Raw genomic sequence first — 20,931 nt, forward strand, 5'->3', positions numbered from 1 at the left:
TTATTTACGAGCAGGGCGTTGTCCCCAGAATCTGTGTCTTCCGATTTTGACTTTTTGTTCCTGCAGGATTGGTTAGCAGACTGTAGAGCATCTTCCCCAGAATCTGTGGTGTCAGTTAAACATCGTTCTTTATCTTCTGGATTTGATATTGAGGAATTGTTTGATGACCACAGACCAGATTCACCAGATTCACTTTCTTCACCGATTGAAGCTAAGCAAACTCACCTGCTTTCTGTTGCAAGACCCCTTACATATACAGATGCTGTGCGATGCATTAGTGTTGAGAAACAAGCACATTTTTTGTTTGATGAAAAAACATCCGCCCACGACTTATTTTTCTCTGAAATCAAACAATTATCTGCTGAAAACTCTGCCTCAGCACACGAGTCACAGGAAAAAACTGACCCAGCTCAAACTTATCCCTGCTGAATTTCAATCATCAGATTCCACAAAACATACTCAGAAACACAGGATAACACACAAGCCTTTTGTTAAGACCTTAATGTCACATTTGTACAATCCACTCTGTAAGGGAAAATGTTCTTGTTTCATAATAAAAAATACGTCTTGCATGGTCAGTGGTACACCACAAAAACATGACATATCAACCGCCTGGTGTGCACAGCAACATTTTTGAAATGATTCTTTAACTTTTCATAGCTCATCAGATGACAAAAGAGCTGATGAGTTTCGGTTTTCAGGTACTGTGTTCACTGGTTCTGTTTCTCCGGCATGTCAAAGCGATTCTGGCATATCACATTCTGAAACAGGAGAAACAGGATCCACAGGTCCTCACCAGCATGCAGCTGCAAGTGAATTTAATTACAGTCCCACACTTTCTGCGTACAGGCTACCATCACCTCAAATATTCAATCACCAGAGGCCGCCTTCTCCAGAATCGTTTTCCTCATTTGATGAGTTCACAGCCCTATCTCCTGACTCACAAGTTCCTCATTTCGACTGTCAACCTTATTATTACTTTCATTTGTCAGAAAATGAATCTGTTTCACCAGACTCCATAATGCTGGAGAGAGATTGTACTAATTCATGTCGAGATCCGACCAGATTCTTCTGAGTCCATTGTGTTTGACAGTGAATTTCAGGAGTCCTTCAGTGATATGCCATCGGACAGTGAGTGCACACAGTCATTTCTTCACTACTGGCTATCTGAGTTAAGACCATCTTCCCCTCAAATTCTTGAATCAATAGGAGATTTAGATGACGTTTCAAACCAGCTGCCATGTAGGCAAAGTCTGCCAGAAGAGACTTCTACTGCAGACAAATTCAAAGATTTATAAGTCAGAAGGGGAGACCCACATAGCTCAGTCAAATCTTGTCATTACTAAAGCATCATACCAGACTCCAAACCATTACAGGAATCATCAGTATCCCACTGAAAAGTATTTGATTTTACAGTAACAATTTCACATCCTGAAATGCTAATGCTACTAACTTCAGCAGTTGAGACAGGACCCATAGCTTCCTCCTCAAACACAATTAACCAGTCTTTTTTTTTGTCAAGCCTCTTGCCTGGACAGAAAATAGCCTCGACTAGATCATAACAGATCATACGGGATTAGCCAGTTTTGCAATGAGTTGAGTCACATGCCATCTGTAGAACTCAATTTTTGAATGTCATGATGCTGTCTGGCTGGTGGAAGCTTCCCATGAGCAAACTCAAGCAAAAAGAGAATCAGCGAAATGAAGATCCCATGTGCACAAACTTAAACGGACAGACCCTAAATCACAATTAAAGATGACACAAGCCCAAGATTTGTTTTCCATGAACATGAAAAGAAAATCCATGAGCGAGGATGAGAGCCAGGCTCCTTGGTGTCGGTAAGACAGCACAAGCTCTTGCTCAGCAGTGAATGCAGTGTTGCTTTTAAAAGTAATACATTTTTTGCATTACATTAAGTGTGAATGTAGAACTTATGCCTCAACCTTTTTACTAATAATGCCCGAGGCTTCACTGTCTTGCTGTGGCATGTTTGCATTAGAACAAAAGAAAATATCTTTTGGTGAAGCACAACTATAGGAAATGAGTGACCCTTTCTTAGTGACATGAGCTTTTTGTCCAGCTGGTAAGGAATGTTCTCATAAGCTACATAGATTAATAGCTAACCAATGGACTTTGTGATCCCCTTAAACTGCCTGATCTGAACAATTCAAGCCTATAAGTACATTCAATGGGCTTTAGGTGCCAGACATTTTCTTTGTATAAGATTACAATCTACTGTAGTTGCGATAAGATGAGCCATTTAGAGCTTTGCCTAACGGACATGCAACTCTAAACCAATTTATGTGCTTTGCCGCAGCTCCAATCCTGTGCTGTCTGTTATGCACAGTCTTCCAAACTAAAAACAGCTTACAGAGGCATATATCCAATGGTGCCCATCATTTTCCCGAACATGACTATGCCCCAATGACACCCCTTTCCAAGAATTTAGAATTCAGTTTAATTGCGAAATTTAATGTGACGACATAATAGCATGTCTGTAGCTTAGACATCTTCTCCCGCTACTGCCCTTCTCCCACATTCTGTCATCTGAAATGTCTTGGTAGAGGACCCAACATCACTTTTTTACAGTATTGCATTGTGCTTTTTCATAAATGTTTGATTATGTTAATGGAGTGTTCTGTTGGCTATTGTCATTACTGTAATAGCAAGTTATCTACCTTTTGGAAGATGGAGCAGACCTGCAGTAGAACAGACAGTCATAGTTTTTGACTGTGACAAATAGAATAGTGCGTTTAGCATTGTCATTCAAAGTGCAGTGCTTCCTGCCCTTATATTTTGACAAGGCAGCAAACACTAACTTGAATGGGTATAAAATGAAGTCCAAAATGTCCACCTTCATCTTACACCAAATCCTGATTTTGTCTGAAGTTCACTTATACCCTGCTTTTATTATCATAAAATGTTTGTGTTTTTCAGTGATGTTGTCAATGTAATATTTCTAAATATGCTAAAATTGAAGACTATTTTTTGAGAGTTTCTCAATTTTAGCAGCATCTTAATCATTACATGAATATAATGTGTTTAAATTGTAATCTGTAAGACAAATGTTATTGCCATATATTAGATACTACTGCAGTGACCTAAACACAAGTGGGCTACAAGTGAATTTCCTCATTTGAGACACTACTCTTATATGTAAAAAAACAGACCATTTGACAAACGCATGCTTCATTTGACTATTCTTTTCATCACCAAAAGAAATCATCAATCATATTTATTTATATTTTTTCCACTCCATTGTATCATTTCTTGCAGGTATCAACAGCATCTTACAGGACAAGTCTTTCAGAATCTTCAAGACAAACAAATGTTAATTTAGGACAGAGACAGGTCTTTCCAACCGAGACACCCTCCATGGCACATCTTTCAAACACACTTTCCACTGAAAAACTAGAGTTACCATTTCCAGGTACCTTTGACCTATCTGAAATCACATTGACCACTCATAGTAACGCACCAGAGCAAAAAGATAAAAGGATGTCATTTGCCAAACAAAGTGAAAGTTCTGGCTTATCTGAAACAATCTCAGCGACTCCAAACCCGCTCTGTCAAACAGCTCAAGAAATTCCCGATGACCAAGTCATCACATCCTCAGAGTCCACACCAACACCACCCAAATCTGGGTCCCCTCAGCTTGACCAGCTGTTGTCAGATCTGGAGGAGATGAACCTTAAATTTAGAACAGACACACCTGACCCACTTCTGTTAGACTGCATTGATGGTAGCTCTGAAGGTGATCAAATGTGTGAGTTTGATGAACTTTCACCTGAAGATCAATGCCATACAGAAGAAAGTGATAACCTAAGAGTCAGCGTGTCATCTGTTATGCAGTTTGCTGAAGATACTAACCTCACAGATGTAGCAGTCATAGAGCCTGCACATTTCCAGACAGCCATTCAAGATGAACCTGAGGTTGTCACAGTCACTCCTGATCTAACAGAAACCTCTGAGACAAGTGTACCCTCAAACATTGATAGTCGTAAGGATAGCCCTTTATCTCCTGCTGAGTTCCTTTCAACTCCAGAATTTCCCCAAAGATTTTGTGAAGTGATAGTATCACTGAACCCAAGTTTTCCTGTGGACATGATCCAGTCCAGCACCTGTGATGAAAATACTACCGAGATACTTTCTTCAGTGTCGGTAGCAGCCAAGAGTCCGTCTGACATACCCGAGGAACATCTGGCAAATCTTTGTGAGGAAGATTCTACAACTGACATTCTTCAAAGTCCAGAAAAACTTGAATCAGCTACATCATCTAAAGACTCAATGGGTGTGACAGGAGAAACATCAACACAGAATATCCAAGATGAACTTACACATTTATGGGAGGTAACTTTTGTTGAAGCCATTCAGGCTGAAGATGTCTCTTCCCAGTCTCTCTCTGATTTGACTCCGGAGACAGTTACATCTGCAAGACATTTTAGCTTTGAGGAGCTGATGTCATACCCCTCCCCAGGGAACTTGGAGGCATCCTCAGAGGAGGATAGGCCAAAGACCAGTGGACAGCATTCAGAAGAATCTCTGACTCTAGTAGAGTCTGAGTGTTTTGCCTCTCAGCCTCCTCCAGTTAAACCCAAAGCAGAGAGGGCTTCCTCGACCTCCGATGAGGGGTATAGCATCCCATCTGGGTATCCAGAGATCTCTTCTCCCACAACCATTTATACCCACATGCCTCCAGAATATGCAGAAGTGGTGCATAGTGGTGCAGACAGCCCAACCTTACAATACTCTGACCCAGAGCCTTTCTTTGACTGCATACAGGCTGGATCAGATTTCTCAGAGACTGAGGCTGATGAACCTGAGGCCAGTACTAGGCCAAATGGAGATCAGCCCCAAGGTCATCTCTGCCATCTTAGAGTGCTGGAAAAAGTGAATCAAACAATTCTGTTGTCCTCTGGAAGTGAAGATTATGAGGATGCTCCTTTTGTCCAGGAGCCTCCTTATAATGTACATGAAGAGAAAGAAGAATTGTTACACTATTCAGAAGCATCGGATGAGGAATTCACCTTGTGTGAGGCTTCACAGCCGCCCCCTGTCTGTGTTGGGGCATATGATGATACTGTTAAGTCTCTTTCGAGGGTAAGATGAGATTTGGTAAACCACCCCAACTTGCAAGCTTTTTTTCCTGGAGCTGAGCTTAACCAAATCTTATATTTGCTTCAGAGAGGAATGACTGCTAATCCTCTAGCCACATGGATGGGATCTAAAACTCCTCATAACCCTTATTTTATTTTGATTTGAGATTTGAACCAGTCCTAACTCAGCATGTCACTGTGCTGCCTGTAACCGGCTGTATCACTCACAGTAATAAGCTACACGTTTGTTTGTTTTTAAATCAGCAGTAAGCACATTTATTCTTTAATTGAAATAAGGCATGGAATGTTTTGCAAACATTTTTCCAAGTTACAGACTGCCATGTTGTACTTTCCAATGTAATATATGAAAATGAATTGAAAGTTTTAATTGTAACACTCAAAGTCAATGGAAAGTTCACCATATCACTCTGCTTATTGCTTGCTTTGCTGCAAACAGCATTTATCTATCTATCTATCTATATATATATATCTATATATATCTATCTATATATATATATATATATATATATATATCCTCTATTAAATCTTAATGGACTTGTGTTGCTTGGTCAGGATATCGTTGCAGAGCTCGGATCAATGTCAGAAAGTTCTGATGATGAATTTTTGACCACCAGAATAGTTCGAAGAAGAGTTGTCATTCAGGTATCTGATTCAGCATGATTTATGGTGTTTTAAATAAGCATGGAGGGTGTGACTTCCAGGGTGCAACTTTAACCAGGCAAGGTCCTCACTGTTCGAGTTACAATGTTAACTGTCTAACAACCTTTTATTAAAATGGGTGAAAAATTGGTGTTTGAAGACTAAAATAAATAAGGATTGATAATAAGAACCTGCTACATGATTTGCATAGATGGCTGAACCTCATGGAGATGTTTTATGTTACTGTGAGCACTTCTTTGTTGTTGTTTTTTTGACAAACGCTAGTTTGTTTCCTGTACCCCAAAAGTCCCTGTTCTCTCACCAAAATACTGCCTAAAATGTACGTTTTGTGTCCTAATCATCTCTAACGTGTTTTCGTTTGTTTTTTTGAAGTGGAGAATTAAACACCTAAACTTCACACTGACCCAACTTAGCACTCCTGATTATTGTTTGTCTTTGTTTCCCTCACAGGCTGATGAAATGCCAGACCTCCCCCCTCAGTCAGTGACGGAAGAAAAGTACAAGGATGAAAATGGACACATTGTTGTCAAAAAGGTAAAGCAAGGTTCTATATATACTGTCGTGCACATATCACATGGCAGTATTTCAACAGGAAGTGTCAACAGGCTGTACAGCGAAACACAACACACTTGTGATTTGTTTGCATCAATACCAAAATCTCTTTGTGTGTAACTGTTCCATCTCATTAGGAGACAGACCACAGTGGTTTCTGGAATGTGGCTGGTTACACTTTTTAATAACCATCATTAACAAATGGTTTATGGTCAATTACTTTAACTTCTAGTTATTTTACTGTAAACAAACAATGATATTTTAATTAATAATGTTAACTAATTATTAGTAATATAATTTATGTTATTTAATCATTAGATTGTGTAATATGAAATAATGAATGAGTTCATTAATAATTACTTCATAAATTCAATATTGTATCATAGCTGATAAGAGATGATAACAATTACATTCTGATTACATTAGATTTATCTATTTATTTGATTAACAAGTGATTTGTAAAACTTTAAGATTTTGTTTGTAAAAATATATAAATATTACTGAGATAGATGGACCAGAAACCAATCGACAATTATTTACTATGTATCTTAGTAATGATGGTAGAAGTATTTATTAAGCATTTAACAAAGTATTACAATAATAATCCGTTATGGCTTTATAATAACCATCCAAATAAAGTTAATGGAGGGTTTTCAAACCAGTTATTAACCATAAACAAAGTGTTACAAATATCTAGTCCTTCTATGTAATGTTTATAAATGTTTCCTTAAAGGTTTACAAATCATTTGGTAATCATTAACAAATGTGCAACAATAAACTGTTAAAATAACATAAATAATAGTATTACTAATAATTCATAGACATTATTAATTACAATTTAATTGTTTGTTGAAAGTAATAAATGTATAAACTAAAGTTTAAGTAACTGTCAGTTTCCCATTTATAATGATGGTGAATATGAAGTGTTACCACTTTTTCTTTACACAAATGCTTCACTCCTCTAAACACATGATCTTCCTCAGGTTACACGTACAATTATTCGCAAGTGTGTTTCCGCCGACGGCGTGGAGCATGAAGAGGTGTCATCAGAAGGAGCTCCCCAGGCATCCATCCGTGTGACGGATGGAGACGGATACTCCAAGGTTGTGAAGCGAACCGTACTGAAGAGCGAGGGAGACCACACAGAGGTGTGTGTCCTGTATTGATTTGTGTGTTTATCATAGTCTTCCAGATCTTTTTCAACAGAAAATAACAGACATAGCAACATTTATTATGGTAGTTGTATATAAAAGACCATTCAATACCAAACAAATAACTCTTTCTTCTGGTTTAGGTAACATTTGCTGAATGTGAGGGTTTCTCAGCATCAAGTCAGGAGGCAGCTGAAGGCTGTACGGTCAGCTGCGTAGAAAGAACAACGGTGGTGGAAGGTGAAAGGACAATGACACACCAGGGTGATCCGTCTTTGGCCTCCGACCTCCCCTCTGCCCAAAAAGACTTCGAACAGGTGTGCTGATAACCTCATCACCATCATTGTACATATTGTAGCTCACATCCGTATTGACAGATACCTGGTCTCCGTTTTTTGTGTGTTTTTTCATCATCAAATCATTCCACAAATCAGTGAATACTGTTTTCTCCATTTCATGCCACCAGGCACTAGGTTATATAAGTGGTTTTAGCAGAACAGAGCTCCCTCGTGTGGTAGAGAGAGAGACTGTCAAAGAAGATGGAACTGTGGTCAGGAGGTGTGTGTGTGTGTGTGTGTGTGTGTGTGTGTGTGTGTGTGTGTGTGACTGCTGTATTCTGTGAGTGTGAGGTTTATCACTTTTACTAATATTGACTAATGTTTGCTTATGTGGACATCATTAACCACTTTGTCAAGTAGCATAACTGTAAAATATTTTTTATTCTGTATGGATTCAAAGAGAGATAAAAAGCAATGAACCAGGTAAGATAGATGATATTTCTATCATTATTATAAGTATGTTTACTGAGTATTGTTATTAATTGTGACACCTTAAGCCTCTCGGAGAGGACGAACCAGAACAAGCGTGCTGTATGTACCAGATAGCCATAAATATTCCATGTGAGCCAAACAAGAGTCGAGCCCACACAAATGAAGGCTGTTTGTCATAAGATGTACAAACGGGTGTACACAAATCCAAGAAGAACTCTAAATAATTAAGTTGACAAACATAAATGTAGATTCCTGCATGAAGGGCAGGGATCCATGAAAATATGTAAATCACATGCTATGGCCTTCACAGTCAACACATCTCATTCCAAGTGTAGAGGTCCAGAGACATCCTTAGTCTGTTTAAAGTGTTTTATAACATAATCTATAGTTTTCTGCAGCTATAAACTTGGTATGCTGTGCATGTGATCACAATTGAATGCTGGATTTACAGAGCATGATGTCATTTGCGAGTGTTTTTTTGCTTTCCGTTCCATAACATGCCTACTAGTACAGCAACATCTGCTTGTAAATTGCCGCAGACCGTCAGGTGCATATTTTGATGATGCTGAGCTGTCTTACTCTGTTTGTTTTCACCCCCCCCCCCCCCCCCTCCCCCTCTGCTCCCCCTCCAGGGCCCACATGCGTAAAGGTCGCACCCACAGACGAACAGTGGTGAAGGGAGCTGGGAAGCGCAAACGGGTCCTTCTAGAGCAAGTGGACAACCCCGGAAGAGGGTCAAAACCACGTGACCTCCAGCAGCATCTCCACCAGCTCTTTCACCGCTACCACGAAGAAGAACAGGACAACGATGAGGATGAGGAGGAGGAGGAGGAGGAGGATGAGGAGGAGTGAGAGTAGAGGAATGTGTTACACTCTCCTCTAGTCCCTGGCTCTGCCCATGCTAAAGTCTCCCCTAATCCTATGCATTAGCCACATGCAATCCCAGTGTGCACCACGGCACCTCCAAGCTACCACTGTCTTCCCATTTAAGTCCTGGAAGATGACCTTTAGTTCAGTTTGTTTTCTTCCCCGGCTGTCATAATGTCTTCATGATTTTCTCTTCATGTTCTGATGTTGTTTTGCCTTTTTTTTGTGACCAAAGAAAGTCGTCCGTTTTTTTATCTGATTCATTTAACTTTCCATTTCAGAATTGCTATTTTTGTCTTGACGCTGTGGTCGAGCAACATAGAAACCACAAAGAAACCACAAAGGGACACTATTCACATCAACTTACTTACAAACCTCCTGCAGGTAAAGAACACTTTACCTGCAACATGCTGGTACTAGTCTCTGAGTAGGTGCTTGGACTGAAAGACAATATCTCTCACACTGCACTGCCTCTCACAGCCAGACTTTCTCACATATTCCTTACTTAAAAACAGTCTCACTCACTACACTAGCCTCTCCGCTCTTTTTATTCAGGTGGTAAAGTTCTCGCACAGAGGAAACCAGACTGTATCGACACTGAATTTAACTGCTGCTGCTGCTGCTGCTGCTGCTGCTGCTGCTGTGTTTTGTGTAGGCTATGTGTAACCGGTCGTTGGGAATTATATATTATCTATAATCTTGACATTACGGACATCAGTAGCCTAGGAATTAACAATCACTCATGTGACGTAGAGCAGGCATGACTAATCAACATCATTACGTCATAGTGATCCTAAGCTTTGACTGCTTTGTAGTTCTATAGATTGCCCTTCTGTCTCGCTTTCCTTTCTTTGTCTTTCTTTCCGTGTGATTATGTTTCATTTTTCTGTCTTTTTCTCTTAAATAGTTGCTCTTGAGTCATAATGTATGAATGGTGAATATGTGAGTGAGGTTGTGCTGTAAGAGTGTGAGGTAAATACTGCATTGTCAGCTGGTTTTGGAGAGGGTATTGTCAGAATTATTATAAGCTGGTTTTATGTTTTTTTGAAGATGTCTTGGTATATTTTTGATTTAGATAGCGTATTCCATTTTTTTGTTTGCCACAAGTGAATAAGTCACAATCTGATAAGCCAACAGGTGATTCAGTGTTTCTGCTTTATTAATTGTTTTATCAGTTTATCTTTTGAGTGAGTGTTGGACCAGTTGTGTGCTGTGTGTTTATGAGTGTATGAGTGGGGAGTCTTGTCAGAGAGTGTGTGCCAGTTTCTGTCAGCAAAGAAAAGAAACATTTATTTTACACAAACTGCGTTTACTCTCCTGAACGTCAGGAGGGAGCACCTCCTTGCTTTTTGTGCACAGGATATAAGGTAGAGTATAAGTTATCCACAGAGATAGTTTCATTTTGGCAGGGCAGATGATTAAATACAAGATAGTGATACACCAGGCACACACACACTGAGCTTAAACCTACCATTATACACAGCTCATGAGCATCGCTACTCTATGTATCTACATGTAATGTATTTATTTCACTGTCACTGTTTACTTTTGTGATTTAGAAAAATGTCAAATGCAAACTAGTGGAAGTTCACTGTGACAGGTATGCTTTTAATTTGAAAATCAGCATCCCTTTTCTGTGATGACAGTTATATACATATACAATGCATATTCAAATATCTAATTAGGGCATGTATTACTGTATCAAAGCTCAAAAAGACAAAAACAAAATGGCTGCAGTGTGTCTATGGCTGATAGAGAATAAAAGTCTACAAATCTATAGTGTTGTATCGTTGTATCTCTTGTTCACTTGCTAACATTAATGAACAATTCACAATCTGCACAGCCTGGTGCTGTCCCCATGTGGGCCTCAGAGGTAGTGCAATAGTGCAGGAATGTCAGCACCAGATTCTTGTTAACACCCATGGAAGAACTTATGGGACTTTATTAAAATAATTACATTTTAAAAATGTAATTTCACAATAGCATTATAATCTTCCACATGTGTATGTGTTATTTGAGTACAAATTAAATGCAATTAGACAATTAGCATTTTCATGTTCACAATCTATGACTATATTAAAATGAGAATGCCAAAATGAATAGTCAAAGTTGTCCCCCACTGGACAGTATTTAAATGTTGAATACCAAAAATTCTAAAATACAAAGTAACCAGATTTTCCATTTATGGAGGCAATGTATGAGTCAAAATGAAAATGCAATTTACAAACAAATGAAAATAGCATTTGAGATTTAATTTTCAACACTTAATCTTCTGTACAGGGGACAATATACAAATGTTAAATCAAATGTAATACTTAAAATGCAACATAATTAATCTCACCTAATTTTCCATTTGTGCGAGTCGTATGTAAGTCACAATCAAATTTATGCAATTTTCTAATCATTTAAAAATTAAAATGGGATTTGACATTTTCAAAGAACTGCTGTAGTCCTACAGTGGACAATATTTAACTGCAATAAGCGAAACAAAAAAAAAAAAAAAAAAAAAAAAAAAAAAAAAAAAAGTGAAGTCACTGTGGAAGAGCCTGAAACTTGTATTCTTTCTAAAAGCCGGCATGGGGCGAAGAAGTCCGATTGTATAGAGGTCTATGAGAATATAACTGGACTTCCTACTTGATTTATTACCTCAGTAAACATTGTAAACGTGTTTATGGTCTGAATCTCTAGTTTCAAGTCTTCTACCCAGTCATTTTGAATTTTTCTGCTTCCTTACATATCTGATCTGTCCAATACAACCTCATACTCAATTTAAACTGTGGCCCTCTTATGTGTGCACTAGTATTTTGTCACAACCATTCTCCCGTGTGTACAATCACACCCCCGATTCTGTAGTCCCTGAGTTAACGTAAAAATATCAAATGGATTTTTTAAAATAAAATCTGTAATTTCCACGTGAGCATAGCTTTGTCAGCTTCATATTAAAACATTTCAAGACTTGATTTGTCTGTGTTTATGTTATCATTGGCTTTATTCTTTCTTCTATTTGGATATATTAATGGCTTCTTGCCCAAACTGATGTGTATCTATATCTGTGTGTGTCTGTGTTCTACTATTTCTTTGTCCCAACCTTTCCCTGACCCCGCACAGGAAATCAACGCCAGCTGTGTGTCCAGTCTCAGGAACAACATCAGCAGGAAAGAAAAAGATAGTTCGGGATGGGCAGGGGGTAAAAACGAAATACTCACAATTAGTGTAAGCTTGTACAGTTTTAGAAACTAATTTACAAACAACAAAGCTGCTTGCAGTTACATGGTTAATGTGTGTCCTTGTGACTTTTTTTATGACTTTTTTCGACATACTTTGCTATGATTACTTTACGACTTTTTTTTTAACATAATATAGTATGACTTTTTTCGACATACTATACTTTACTTTTTTTGACATACTATGACTTTTTTCGACATACAAACTATGACTTTTAAATTATTTTTTTCGACGAAATATGCTATGACTTTTCTATCACTTTTTTTGATGGCTTTTTTCGATATACTATATGACTGCATTCCAAAATATTTGACTTTTTTGAACATATTTTACGATGATTTTTGTCGATATACTATACTGTGCATTTTCATGACTTTTTGCCGTACCATCATATCTATCAGAGATCATAAACATAACAAAACACATCAAATATTTAACGTCAGCAGCTTCCCTCCACCTCAGCAGAGGGCACAAAACACAGAACACGTTGAAGGTCATTCATTATCACACCTTTAAGCTGATTTATTTATTTCTTAAACATGTTAAGCCATCCATTGCCGTGCTGGCAACAGGTTCACACCATATAAGGAGTGGTGCATCGCATTGACATCATATGTTTCGTCAAAAGAAATGTTTTATCATATTTTCCCCTTACAAAAGAAGAGACCAACCAATTGAAAAGAGCAAACGGTAAGGATGACGAAGACACTGGCATTGTCCTGCTGTGGCAAGGAGGCCACCGGCTGGTAGAAGCACTGAACGTCAAGGAAGACATCCCAACATTCATCGCAGTCCAACTCTCATTTGACTCCTCTCTCCTGCTGTCTTACCACCATCCTCTTGTCTGACTGCAATGTTCTTCAGTCCAATGCTTTTACGGCTCTTCCAGACTCATTAGCCCAACCTTCAGGCGAACACTGAAGGCAGAGCATATAGTGCCTTTGAGCCATCTTCATCATCTCCACCTTCTCTGTGCAATTGGCTAAGTATCACACTGGAAATGACGAAGAATAAAATAACAGAAACCCTATACATACAGTCATACAATACAAGTACAAACATTATGAAAAATGCGTTTGTTTTCTTCTCAATTTTATACAAAATGTAAGGGGTGCTTCAGCAAGCAGGAGTTTATTTTTCCTCCTCTTAGATATGAGCTTTTTGATATTTACGCTGGATGTTCACCATAACTGTGTTATTGTTTTTACAACAGCTCTGTGATACTGGAGGACATTAGAAACATTTGATGCACAACATTAACAAACGCAAACAAACAAGTCAGTGGTTCACAAATCAAACAGAAGATATTATAGTTTCATATGATCTTACTTACAATATTCCCCCCCATGCACTACACAATAGTCTTGAATTTTCATATATTACATATATGCTACATTCTCTTATTTCTTATTTCACTGATATAAAGGCAAACATATCTTGATGCAAAGTGTAAGCTGCTCTGCTTTTCTTTACATTTAAATTAGTATTATAGATTGAAATCTGACAATTCAAACAGTATGACTTAGCTCATAGCAAACATAAATGTAGCTCATAAACTGGATTTTACGTAAACTCTTATTTCCTCTGATAGCAAGAATAGCAATTTCAATGTTTGTTTTTTCATCAACAATCACAATGTATATATATACATCACCAGGACTAAAGCAAGCTCAATTTTAACATTCTGATCTTCCAAATGTTTCTGTATTGCACACACACATAAATACACATAAAAATACAGAACTAATTTTTGGGAGAGGTTACAGTAGTAGATTTTAAAACATCTCTATTTTATATTTAAAATGCATACCAAAACATCTTAAAAAACAAACAAAAAAATGTCAATATGCTCGTTTCATAATGTCCAAATACAGTGTGCAGCCACCCGGTGGTGGGTTTCGAATGATGTCCATTAATAAAATGCCATAACAATAAAATGTATTAATACTTGTATCCTGCAATGCCATGTCCTTATAGAAGGGTCAAGGGTCGGGGGGCAGTCATGGGGGTTGGCTAGTTGGCTGCCCGACTAGAGATTTTTGTTTTGACCACATGTCAATATTCCTTAACTGCAAAAAAAAAAAAAAAAAAAAAAAAAAAAAAAAGGGGGGGGAGAGAGAAAGAGAGAGAGAGAGAGAGAGAGAGAGAGAGAGAGAGAGAGAGAGAGAGAGAGAGAGAGAGAGAGAGAGCATACATGTGAATGCATACTGACTGGAGACAACGACAATGTTTACTGCGTAAAGAAATAATAATGAACACTTTTTCACAGACAATATTAAGACATGTAACAGCATGAAAGCAGGAACCACTGGTCTCATTAATAACGTCACAGTATCACTGTGCATGCTGGCTCACTAGTATTACTCTCTGGGAAAAGCCCGTAAAATCTTATTGTCCACCCAATTATTGTGCCGAATGATACCTCTTTTCAGTCGTATGTGCGTGTGTACAGACTGTGCTTTGCTGACATCTGGCTCACTCTCTTGTCACTCTTGTTGCACCTGTTAAGTTGGGACATCTTACACCTTTATGATTCATATTTGGTTCATGTTCAAGTTTTGTATCCTGAGCAGAACTCCGCCCAACATTTTCCAGGGCAGACATTACACGAGTTAGAATTCGTGAAACGACGTGCATGGGTCAAGATGCAAGAAAAATCCTACACGGCTTGTGCATATTTGATACCAGTCTGTGCATGAGACGGTAGTGAGGGAAGTGGTTTTATATGGTACGATTTTGGCAAAAATGTATGTGTTTGGGAAGTAGTGAGCATGCCACTAGAAAAACGAGACTTGGATTATACTGCAAGAATGTGTCCGCGTTTATAAACAGATGTTTTAGTTTTCGCTGTTAAAAGTGGCCATTTACTTCAATTCATCAAGGATTTCTCTGTTCAACGTGGACAGAAGAATTCAAGGTAATGCCTAGTGAGTAATTGATATACAAAATGTAATTTTAAGTATGTAAATGCATTATTTCGCTGACTTCACTGGTTGAAGGTTTCAAGTCTGTGGCACCATTGACCACTAATTGATAGATGTGGTTGGGTGTGGTCAGAAGTGTGCTCCTTTGTACCTGTAACCACACCCAACAGTGATGTCACAATGTACTGACCACACCCTGGAGCACACCTGCTACACTGTAGCAAGGTGGAGACCCTTGAGGTCAGCGAAAAACAAGATTTTCAGCTGCTGTTTAGTTTCTCTTCATTCAAGCTTTCTACTCTGTGTTTCTTACTGTTGCTTACTTACTGGGAGGGGATGCTGGGTGAGCCCGAACGGTGGAAGTGGATGTTCTGCCACTTGCCGTCGCGGCGGTGCCACACACGGGTCTCCTCGGACTGCATGGTGCGGGGCATGCCGCTGGTATCCATGTACTGGGTCAGTCGAATATAGGCAATACACGCTGCATTTTCCCCAATAAGGTGCACATGTGGATTCAAGAGGATGGTGTGCACTGGCTTGTTTCCTTTGGACAGGGCTGGAAGGGTGACAAAATGGCTGATTACAGGGAGCAACTGCACTTAGTAACACACACTAAACGAATAAGATGGATATCAACCACGTCACTTGGGTTTGGGAAATTCTAATACAGCTGTACAATTGTTCAAAAACGATACACTGACCTTACTCTTAAAGGAATACTAACTCAGTGTGTGAAATACAGGGCTTGATCGAAACTTGGGGGCCCACAAAAGCCTCAACCGCATATTTTTTGGGGGTCCATGGAAAAATCTGTTACTGGCCATTGTCACTAAACATGTCTTTGAAAAGCGAACTATTTCCGGCAGCATTCATTATTCAAACTACGGAACATGTATTCCCAAATAGGAATGAAGAAAAATGTCGTTGCTGTCTTTCCTCTTTCTGGTGAGGCCTTCTTCCATGTGCGGCGCTGCTGCCAATGGTCCGCCATGCAAATGTTGTGTATTTTAGAAAACCTAACGTTACCCCGTACACACTGAAAAGCAGTGGATGCTTTTTCTGCTTCAACATCATGGTTCCACTCGGTTAAAAATATGTAATCGGTGCGGATCAAGCCATGGGAATATGTTGAAGAGAAAGCAAAGTTCACTACGTGTGGTCCAATGTTTAACAACGGAAGCTAGAATATGTTTCTCCAGCCTGTTTCCTGTGACTGAATTGTGATAGACCTGCAATGCGTCAGGTGAAAACACGAGGCGGTCTTGAGTGCTGTGTGGATTCTGTCGCAGGGCTTAGTTGTTGGGTGGTGGTGCAGTTGTGTGAGTGACCTTATTGTCTACAATATTAGCCCTGGTAATGTGTGTGCAAAGCGTATATAGCCTCGTTGATTACCTTGGCTTACATCCATGAACAGTTGTGGGCCTATAGTCTGTGTAAGACTGTAGCAAAACAATGGAGCACTAGAAAGGGGATCAGCAGGTGTTTCTCACGCTGTAACTAACTGATATGACAACAAGATGAAGTAACAGTCTCCATACGTTGGTGTTGGATAGTGGACAAGCACAGACTCGCCAAGCGATTGAGGTTTCTAGGACATATCTAGTTTATCTGAACTATTTTTACCCTGACTGAGGACATTCTGCCATTTATAGCAGTCATTCATTAGTATTTTCTTTTTTTTGCTCCAAGGTTAGTCCATTGCACAGATGTGCCCTTGTAGTGCACCAGCAAACATGAACTGTAAACCGATAGGACTAAATATTGATAAAGAACAAACAATTTCGCTCCATACCCACTTATGCATTATATACGCTCTCTTTCATACAAACAACATGCCGAATACCACTTTCACTGTGTCGGGGATCTTCCTTATTCTCGAAATATTAATATCAACACAATGTTTTGTGTTCTGTGTTGTGTGAGCCCTACGAATGGAGTTGAAGCAATGAAACAGGTTTCTGTGAAGAAGGTTAGGTGTTCTGTCTTTCTCTGTAAAAAAGTGATTTTAGTAGACATGCTTGCTTGTGAGTACGGTATACTTCATTTTGTCATGAATGAATGTGTACAGTGCATTTTTGGTTCCATACAGTGTAACTGTTTAACCAGGGCATCACATTGTGCAAACAAGTATCTCCTCACTGAGAATTAAACGGGACGTTTTCTCCGCGGGGCTTCAGCGCAAACAACTGATGCATCAGATCATTCAGCACATCGTGCAAGCAAGCAAGTTTAGAAAAAAACCTCTCTTGTTTAAAATCTCCAGAGCAGCTGGAAAAAAACATTAACAAATTGATGTGAGTGAAGAACACACTGCCGGTAATTTCCAGCGAAATTCTCTTTCTCAGCGTCTAGTTTGGGTGCGGAGCCACCTGGCTACTTGCACCTTTTGGAGCAACCCCAGACCTGCAATTACAACGAATCTCAACTGCTCTGGGCAACAGCAGCACGAGCAAACACCGTGAATACTTCTGAATCCTTCCCTCTGAACTGGACGATTCTGTTGGTATTTATCTACTTTGTAAAACGAGACAGTTTCAGGCTACATACAAGTCGTGATTAATATTTTACCGTTCTCAAAGTAAAAGCGATGGAAGTCATGTCCCTCCACCAGGTTGCCCAGGGCCTCGGGCTCAAAGGAAGTTAGACCAGGATCACAAATCTTCCTGTTGCGCCGAAAAAAAAAAAGGATACAGAGTCAGACATAGATGTAAGCAAAGCAGTATAACCATTTAGACGTTACAGTGCGAATAAAACTTACGCATAGGCATCAAAGTCTCCATTGTTGATAGACTCAATCAACTGCTCCGTGACTTTGATAATTTCCTGTTTGCGAGCTACAACACAAGATCAGAGAACATCATCACCTACACAAACGCATGTAAAAGTGGGTAGTGGTGACTGCATTTCAGGCAAAGTGCAGATAAGGAAAATCGGACATCAAATCAGCTTCTAATGGGTTCTAGTCTGCAGGATTTCAAAGTTATTAGAAATGGAAGGCGCTCAAGAAAAGTGTTTCACAAAATGTTTGTTGTATCAAAACGACAAGAAAGCCTCCCATGACTAATAGTGATATCAGGCAGCAAAATGCAAGATGACACGATTCCTTTCACCCGACAAAGCTCAAAAGAAACAAAAACAAACCAATGCAAGTATTTGCTACAAAAGCAGTTTCAACTAAGTAATGTTGACAGTTTACCTTTATGGTTATTGGTGCAGGCTGGGGGATATTAAAAAAATCACTTAATTTGTGCAACAAAAAGACATGTCAAATAGTAAGCCACAGCCGTAAGCTACAACACTGTGTGTGTGTGTACATGAGTGTGTATACGAGTCAGCTTTTTGCTGTGTGCGTCGATGTTTGGGTGAGTCAGAACAGAGGGCAAAGAGAGGAGTGAAAAGAGCATCTGTGTCTCCAAGACACGAATACACAGCAGGAGAGCACCTACTTCCAAATTCAAATACAGAGGAATAAATCGGATGGAGGGAGCAGATTATTACAAGGATCAAAAAACAGAGGTTTAATCTCACTGGAGAAGGGATGGTCGGTGCATTGTGAGGACGAACAATCTCAAACCGTAAACTGTATCAAACACCCCACTCATCGACAGTAAGCCGAGGAGATGATTTGAATATCAGGACACTTCACATGGAGAGATCACTTTCCTCCAGTGATGACGGTGATGGGGGACAGGAGGGGAACAAAAACAGGGATTCCCCCCCCACTGCGGAGGGACTTACTCTGAACTGAGGAGGTGGGAGTCAGTCTCGAGTCAGACATCTGTGAGGAGCGGCTCTTAGAGCTCAAGATACCGCTCACTAAGCTGCCCAGACGGCGGGCTGTCAGACGTGGCATGGGTGGGTGTTTGATTGGGTGTCACGTATGTGTGTTGGGTGAGGGATGTAACAAAGATAAGGGTATGTATGTAAAGGCAGGAGAGGAATTATGGAAAAAAAATTACATTCACAACAAACCATAAGAAAACATGTAGAAAACACTTATTAATAAGAAAAACATTCAAAGGTATGCAAAAAAAAAAGAAAACTGAAAAGTCGGGCAAGTGTTTGTTTTTTTATCAGACTGCATATTGCGAGAGGAGCTGACTGCCAAACGAGGAGTTTCAGCCGGTAACTTGCTGCGCACTTTAACTGCGTTACAAAAACAGAACGAGGAAAAATCAAGAGCGAACAGTCTGACTGGAGGACCGACTGCTGTGTCCTCGCAGCGCAGATGAGGACTGTGAGTGGACACAAGGACAAGTTTCCTTACCTTTTACGTCCTCATCCTCAATGGTGGTGTTGGCACTCTCAATGGACTCCTGACAGAGAATGAAAACAGTTTGTATACAGTACAATTTATGTTTGTAATATCTATGAGTGTTGAAATAAAACGCTTAAAATGCTCTTGCAAACTCAGATTTTGCTATACTATACGAGAGAGGAGCGACGACATGCAACAAAAGTCCCCGGCTAGGCTTAAACCAGATTACAAGGTTAGGGTCTTAAACCCCTATATATATATATATATATATATATATATATATATATGAACATAATTTATTGCGAGTTGATTATATAACACTACAATATAAGGGCAGTTGGTGGAAAGACACACTATTCTTATTAATTGAAATTGGAGAATGAAAAGGCCTGACGTACAGGAACTGTTTCAATTCATTAAATACAACCAACAATGACAATTACTACGAATTGCATTACCTTATTTCCATCTATGGGGTTGTGGATCACAGTTGTCTGTGGTTCCTAAAGAGAACAAATGACAGAGAACTTGTTGGAAGAAATAACTATAGAAGGACAGAAAAGGTATGATGGCACAGACACTGTTAAAGGAAATGTATTTGTGTGTATTTACAGAATCTGTCTGTCAGTCTGTCTACCTAACTGTCTGTCTATCTATCTATCTACATTTATTTATCTTTACATCTATTTATCACAATGCATCTGCCAAAATAAACCTCCAATTATTGAATTGCAAGTGTCCACTTGTGTTTTTCTACCCTTCATGCTTCTATCTCCCTTCCTGCATGACATTGTTGCTCAATGTCTTTTCTCTATCTGCTTTTCTCCCATCAGCCCACTACAGTGCCCCGCCTCGGCAGTCAGATGTCTGGGCTTTTGTGGAATGGATCTTGATGACCAGATCAGTCCCTCTAATCACTCACCCCGATTACACTAGATTATAACATCAGCAGCCTGCATCTATGTGTGTGTGTGTGTGTGTGTAAGTGTGTCTGTACATGATGACGGAGAGAGAAAGAGAGAGAGAAAGAGAGGGGGGGGGCCTTTGACATCATGCAGAGCAACAGTCATGTGGCCTGACTCAGACAGCCAGTCAGCACACACCATGCGTGAGCCAATGAGTGACAGCCAAATCACGGGGGGGGGGGGGTGTAGCATCATAATGAGCCCAAGGAGGCGACATCCTCTCACTCCAGCCATGCACAGGCAGACTAGACCTGCATAACACAGCCGTGCTATGTTTAAAAATCAAGTGCAAAAGTGATAGTGTACAGTTGTACAGTACATGATAGGGGCACATGCATGGTGTAGGTGTGTAAAGGAGGAGGAGAGGGGAAGGGTTCAAGCAAATTGAAATGGGAAAGGGGGGGGCTGATGAGGTAGAGGTTGCCCTTAACTACAGATTTA

The 20,931-nt window shown here is 39.5% G+C and overlaps 2 protein-coding genes across 8 annotated transcripts in view; one reads left to right on the forward strand and one right to left on the reverse strand.

Moving 5' to 3' along the window:
• Nucleotides 1–10,895, forward strand: part of ank2a (ankyrin 2a, neuronal) — an 87,088-nt gene extending 76,193 nt beyond the window's left edge. The window contains exons 46-49 of one of the 3 annotated variants that reach the window (XM_031872021.1): nucleotides 6,229–6,312; nucleotides 7,314–7,478; nucleotides 7,625–7,798; nucleotides 8,884–10,895. In XM_031872021.1, coding sequence (XP_031727881.1) covers nucleotides 6,229–6,312; nucleotides 7,314–7,478; nucleotides 7,625–7,798; nucleotides 8,884–8,898 — 438 coding nt within the window. In that variant the 3' untranslated portion in view covers nucleotides 8,899–10,895. The other 2 variants (XM_031872020.1, XM_031872022.1) reach the window with 2 other exon arrangements.
• Nucleotides 10,896–12,836: 1,941 nt separating this feature from the next.
• The window catches only part of camk2d2 (calcium/calmodulin-dependent protein kinase (CaM kinase) II delta 2), a 37,105-nt gene continuing 29,010 nt past the window's right edge, over nucleotides 12,837–20,931 (reverse strand). For 2 of the 5 annotated variants that reach the window (XM_031871881.1, XM_031871883.1), the window contains exons 15-21: nucleotides 19,984–20,028; nucleotides 19,535–19,583; nucleotides 18,464–18,484; nucleotides 18,026–18,101; nucleotides 17,836–17,930; nucleotides 15,595–15,823; nucleotides 12,837–14,412 (exon numbers count right to left, since the gene is read on the reverse strand). In XM_031871881.1, coding sequence (XP_031727741.1) covers nucleotides 14,409–14,412; nucleotides 15,595–15,823; nucleotides 17,836–17,930; nucleotides 18,026–18,101; nucleotides 18,464–18,484; nucleotides 19,535–19,583; nucleotides 19,984–20,028 — 519 coding nt within the window. In that variant the 3' untranslated portion in view covers nucleotides 12,837–14,408. Of the gene's footprint in view, nucleotides 14,413–15,590; nucleotides 15,824–17,835; nucleotides 17,931–18,025; nucleotides 18,102–18,463; nucleotides 18,485–19,534; nucleotides 19,584–19,983; nucleotides 20,029–20,931 lie in introns of those variants that run through there. The other 3 variants (XM_031871885.1, XM_031871884.1, XM_031871882.1) reach the window with 2 other exon arrangements.

The sequence above is a fragment of the Anarrhichthys ocellatus genome, unplaced genomic scaffold (assembly GCF_004355925.1).
Source record: "Anarrhichthys ocellatus isolate YVR2014 unplaced genomic scaffold, GSC_Weel_1.0 scaffold61, whole genome shotgun sequence".
NCBI lineage: Eukaryota > Metazoa > Chordata > Actinopteri > Perciformes > Anarhichadidae > Anarrhichthys > Anarrhichthys ocellatus.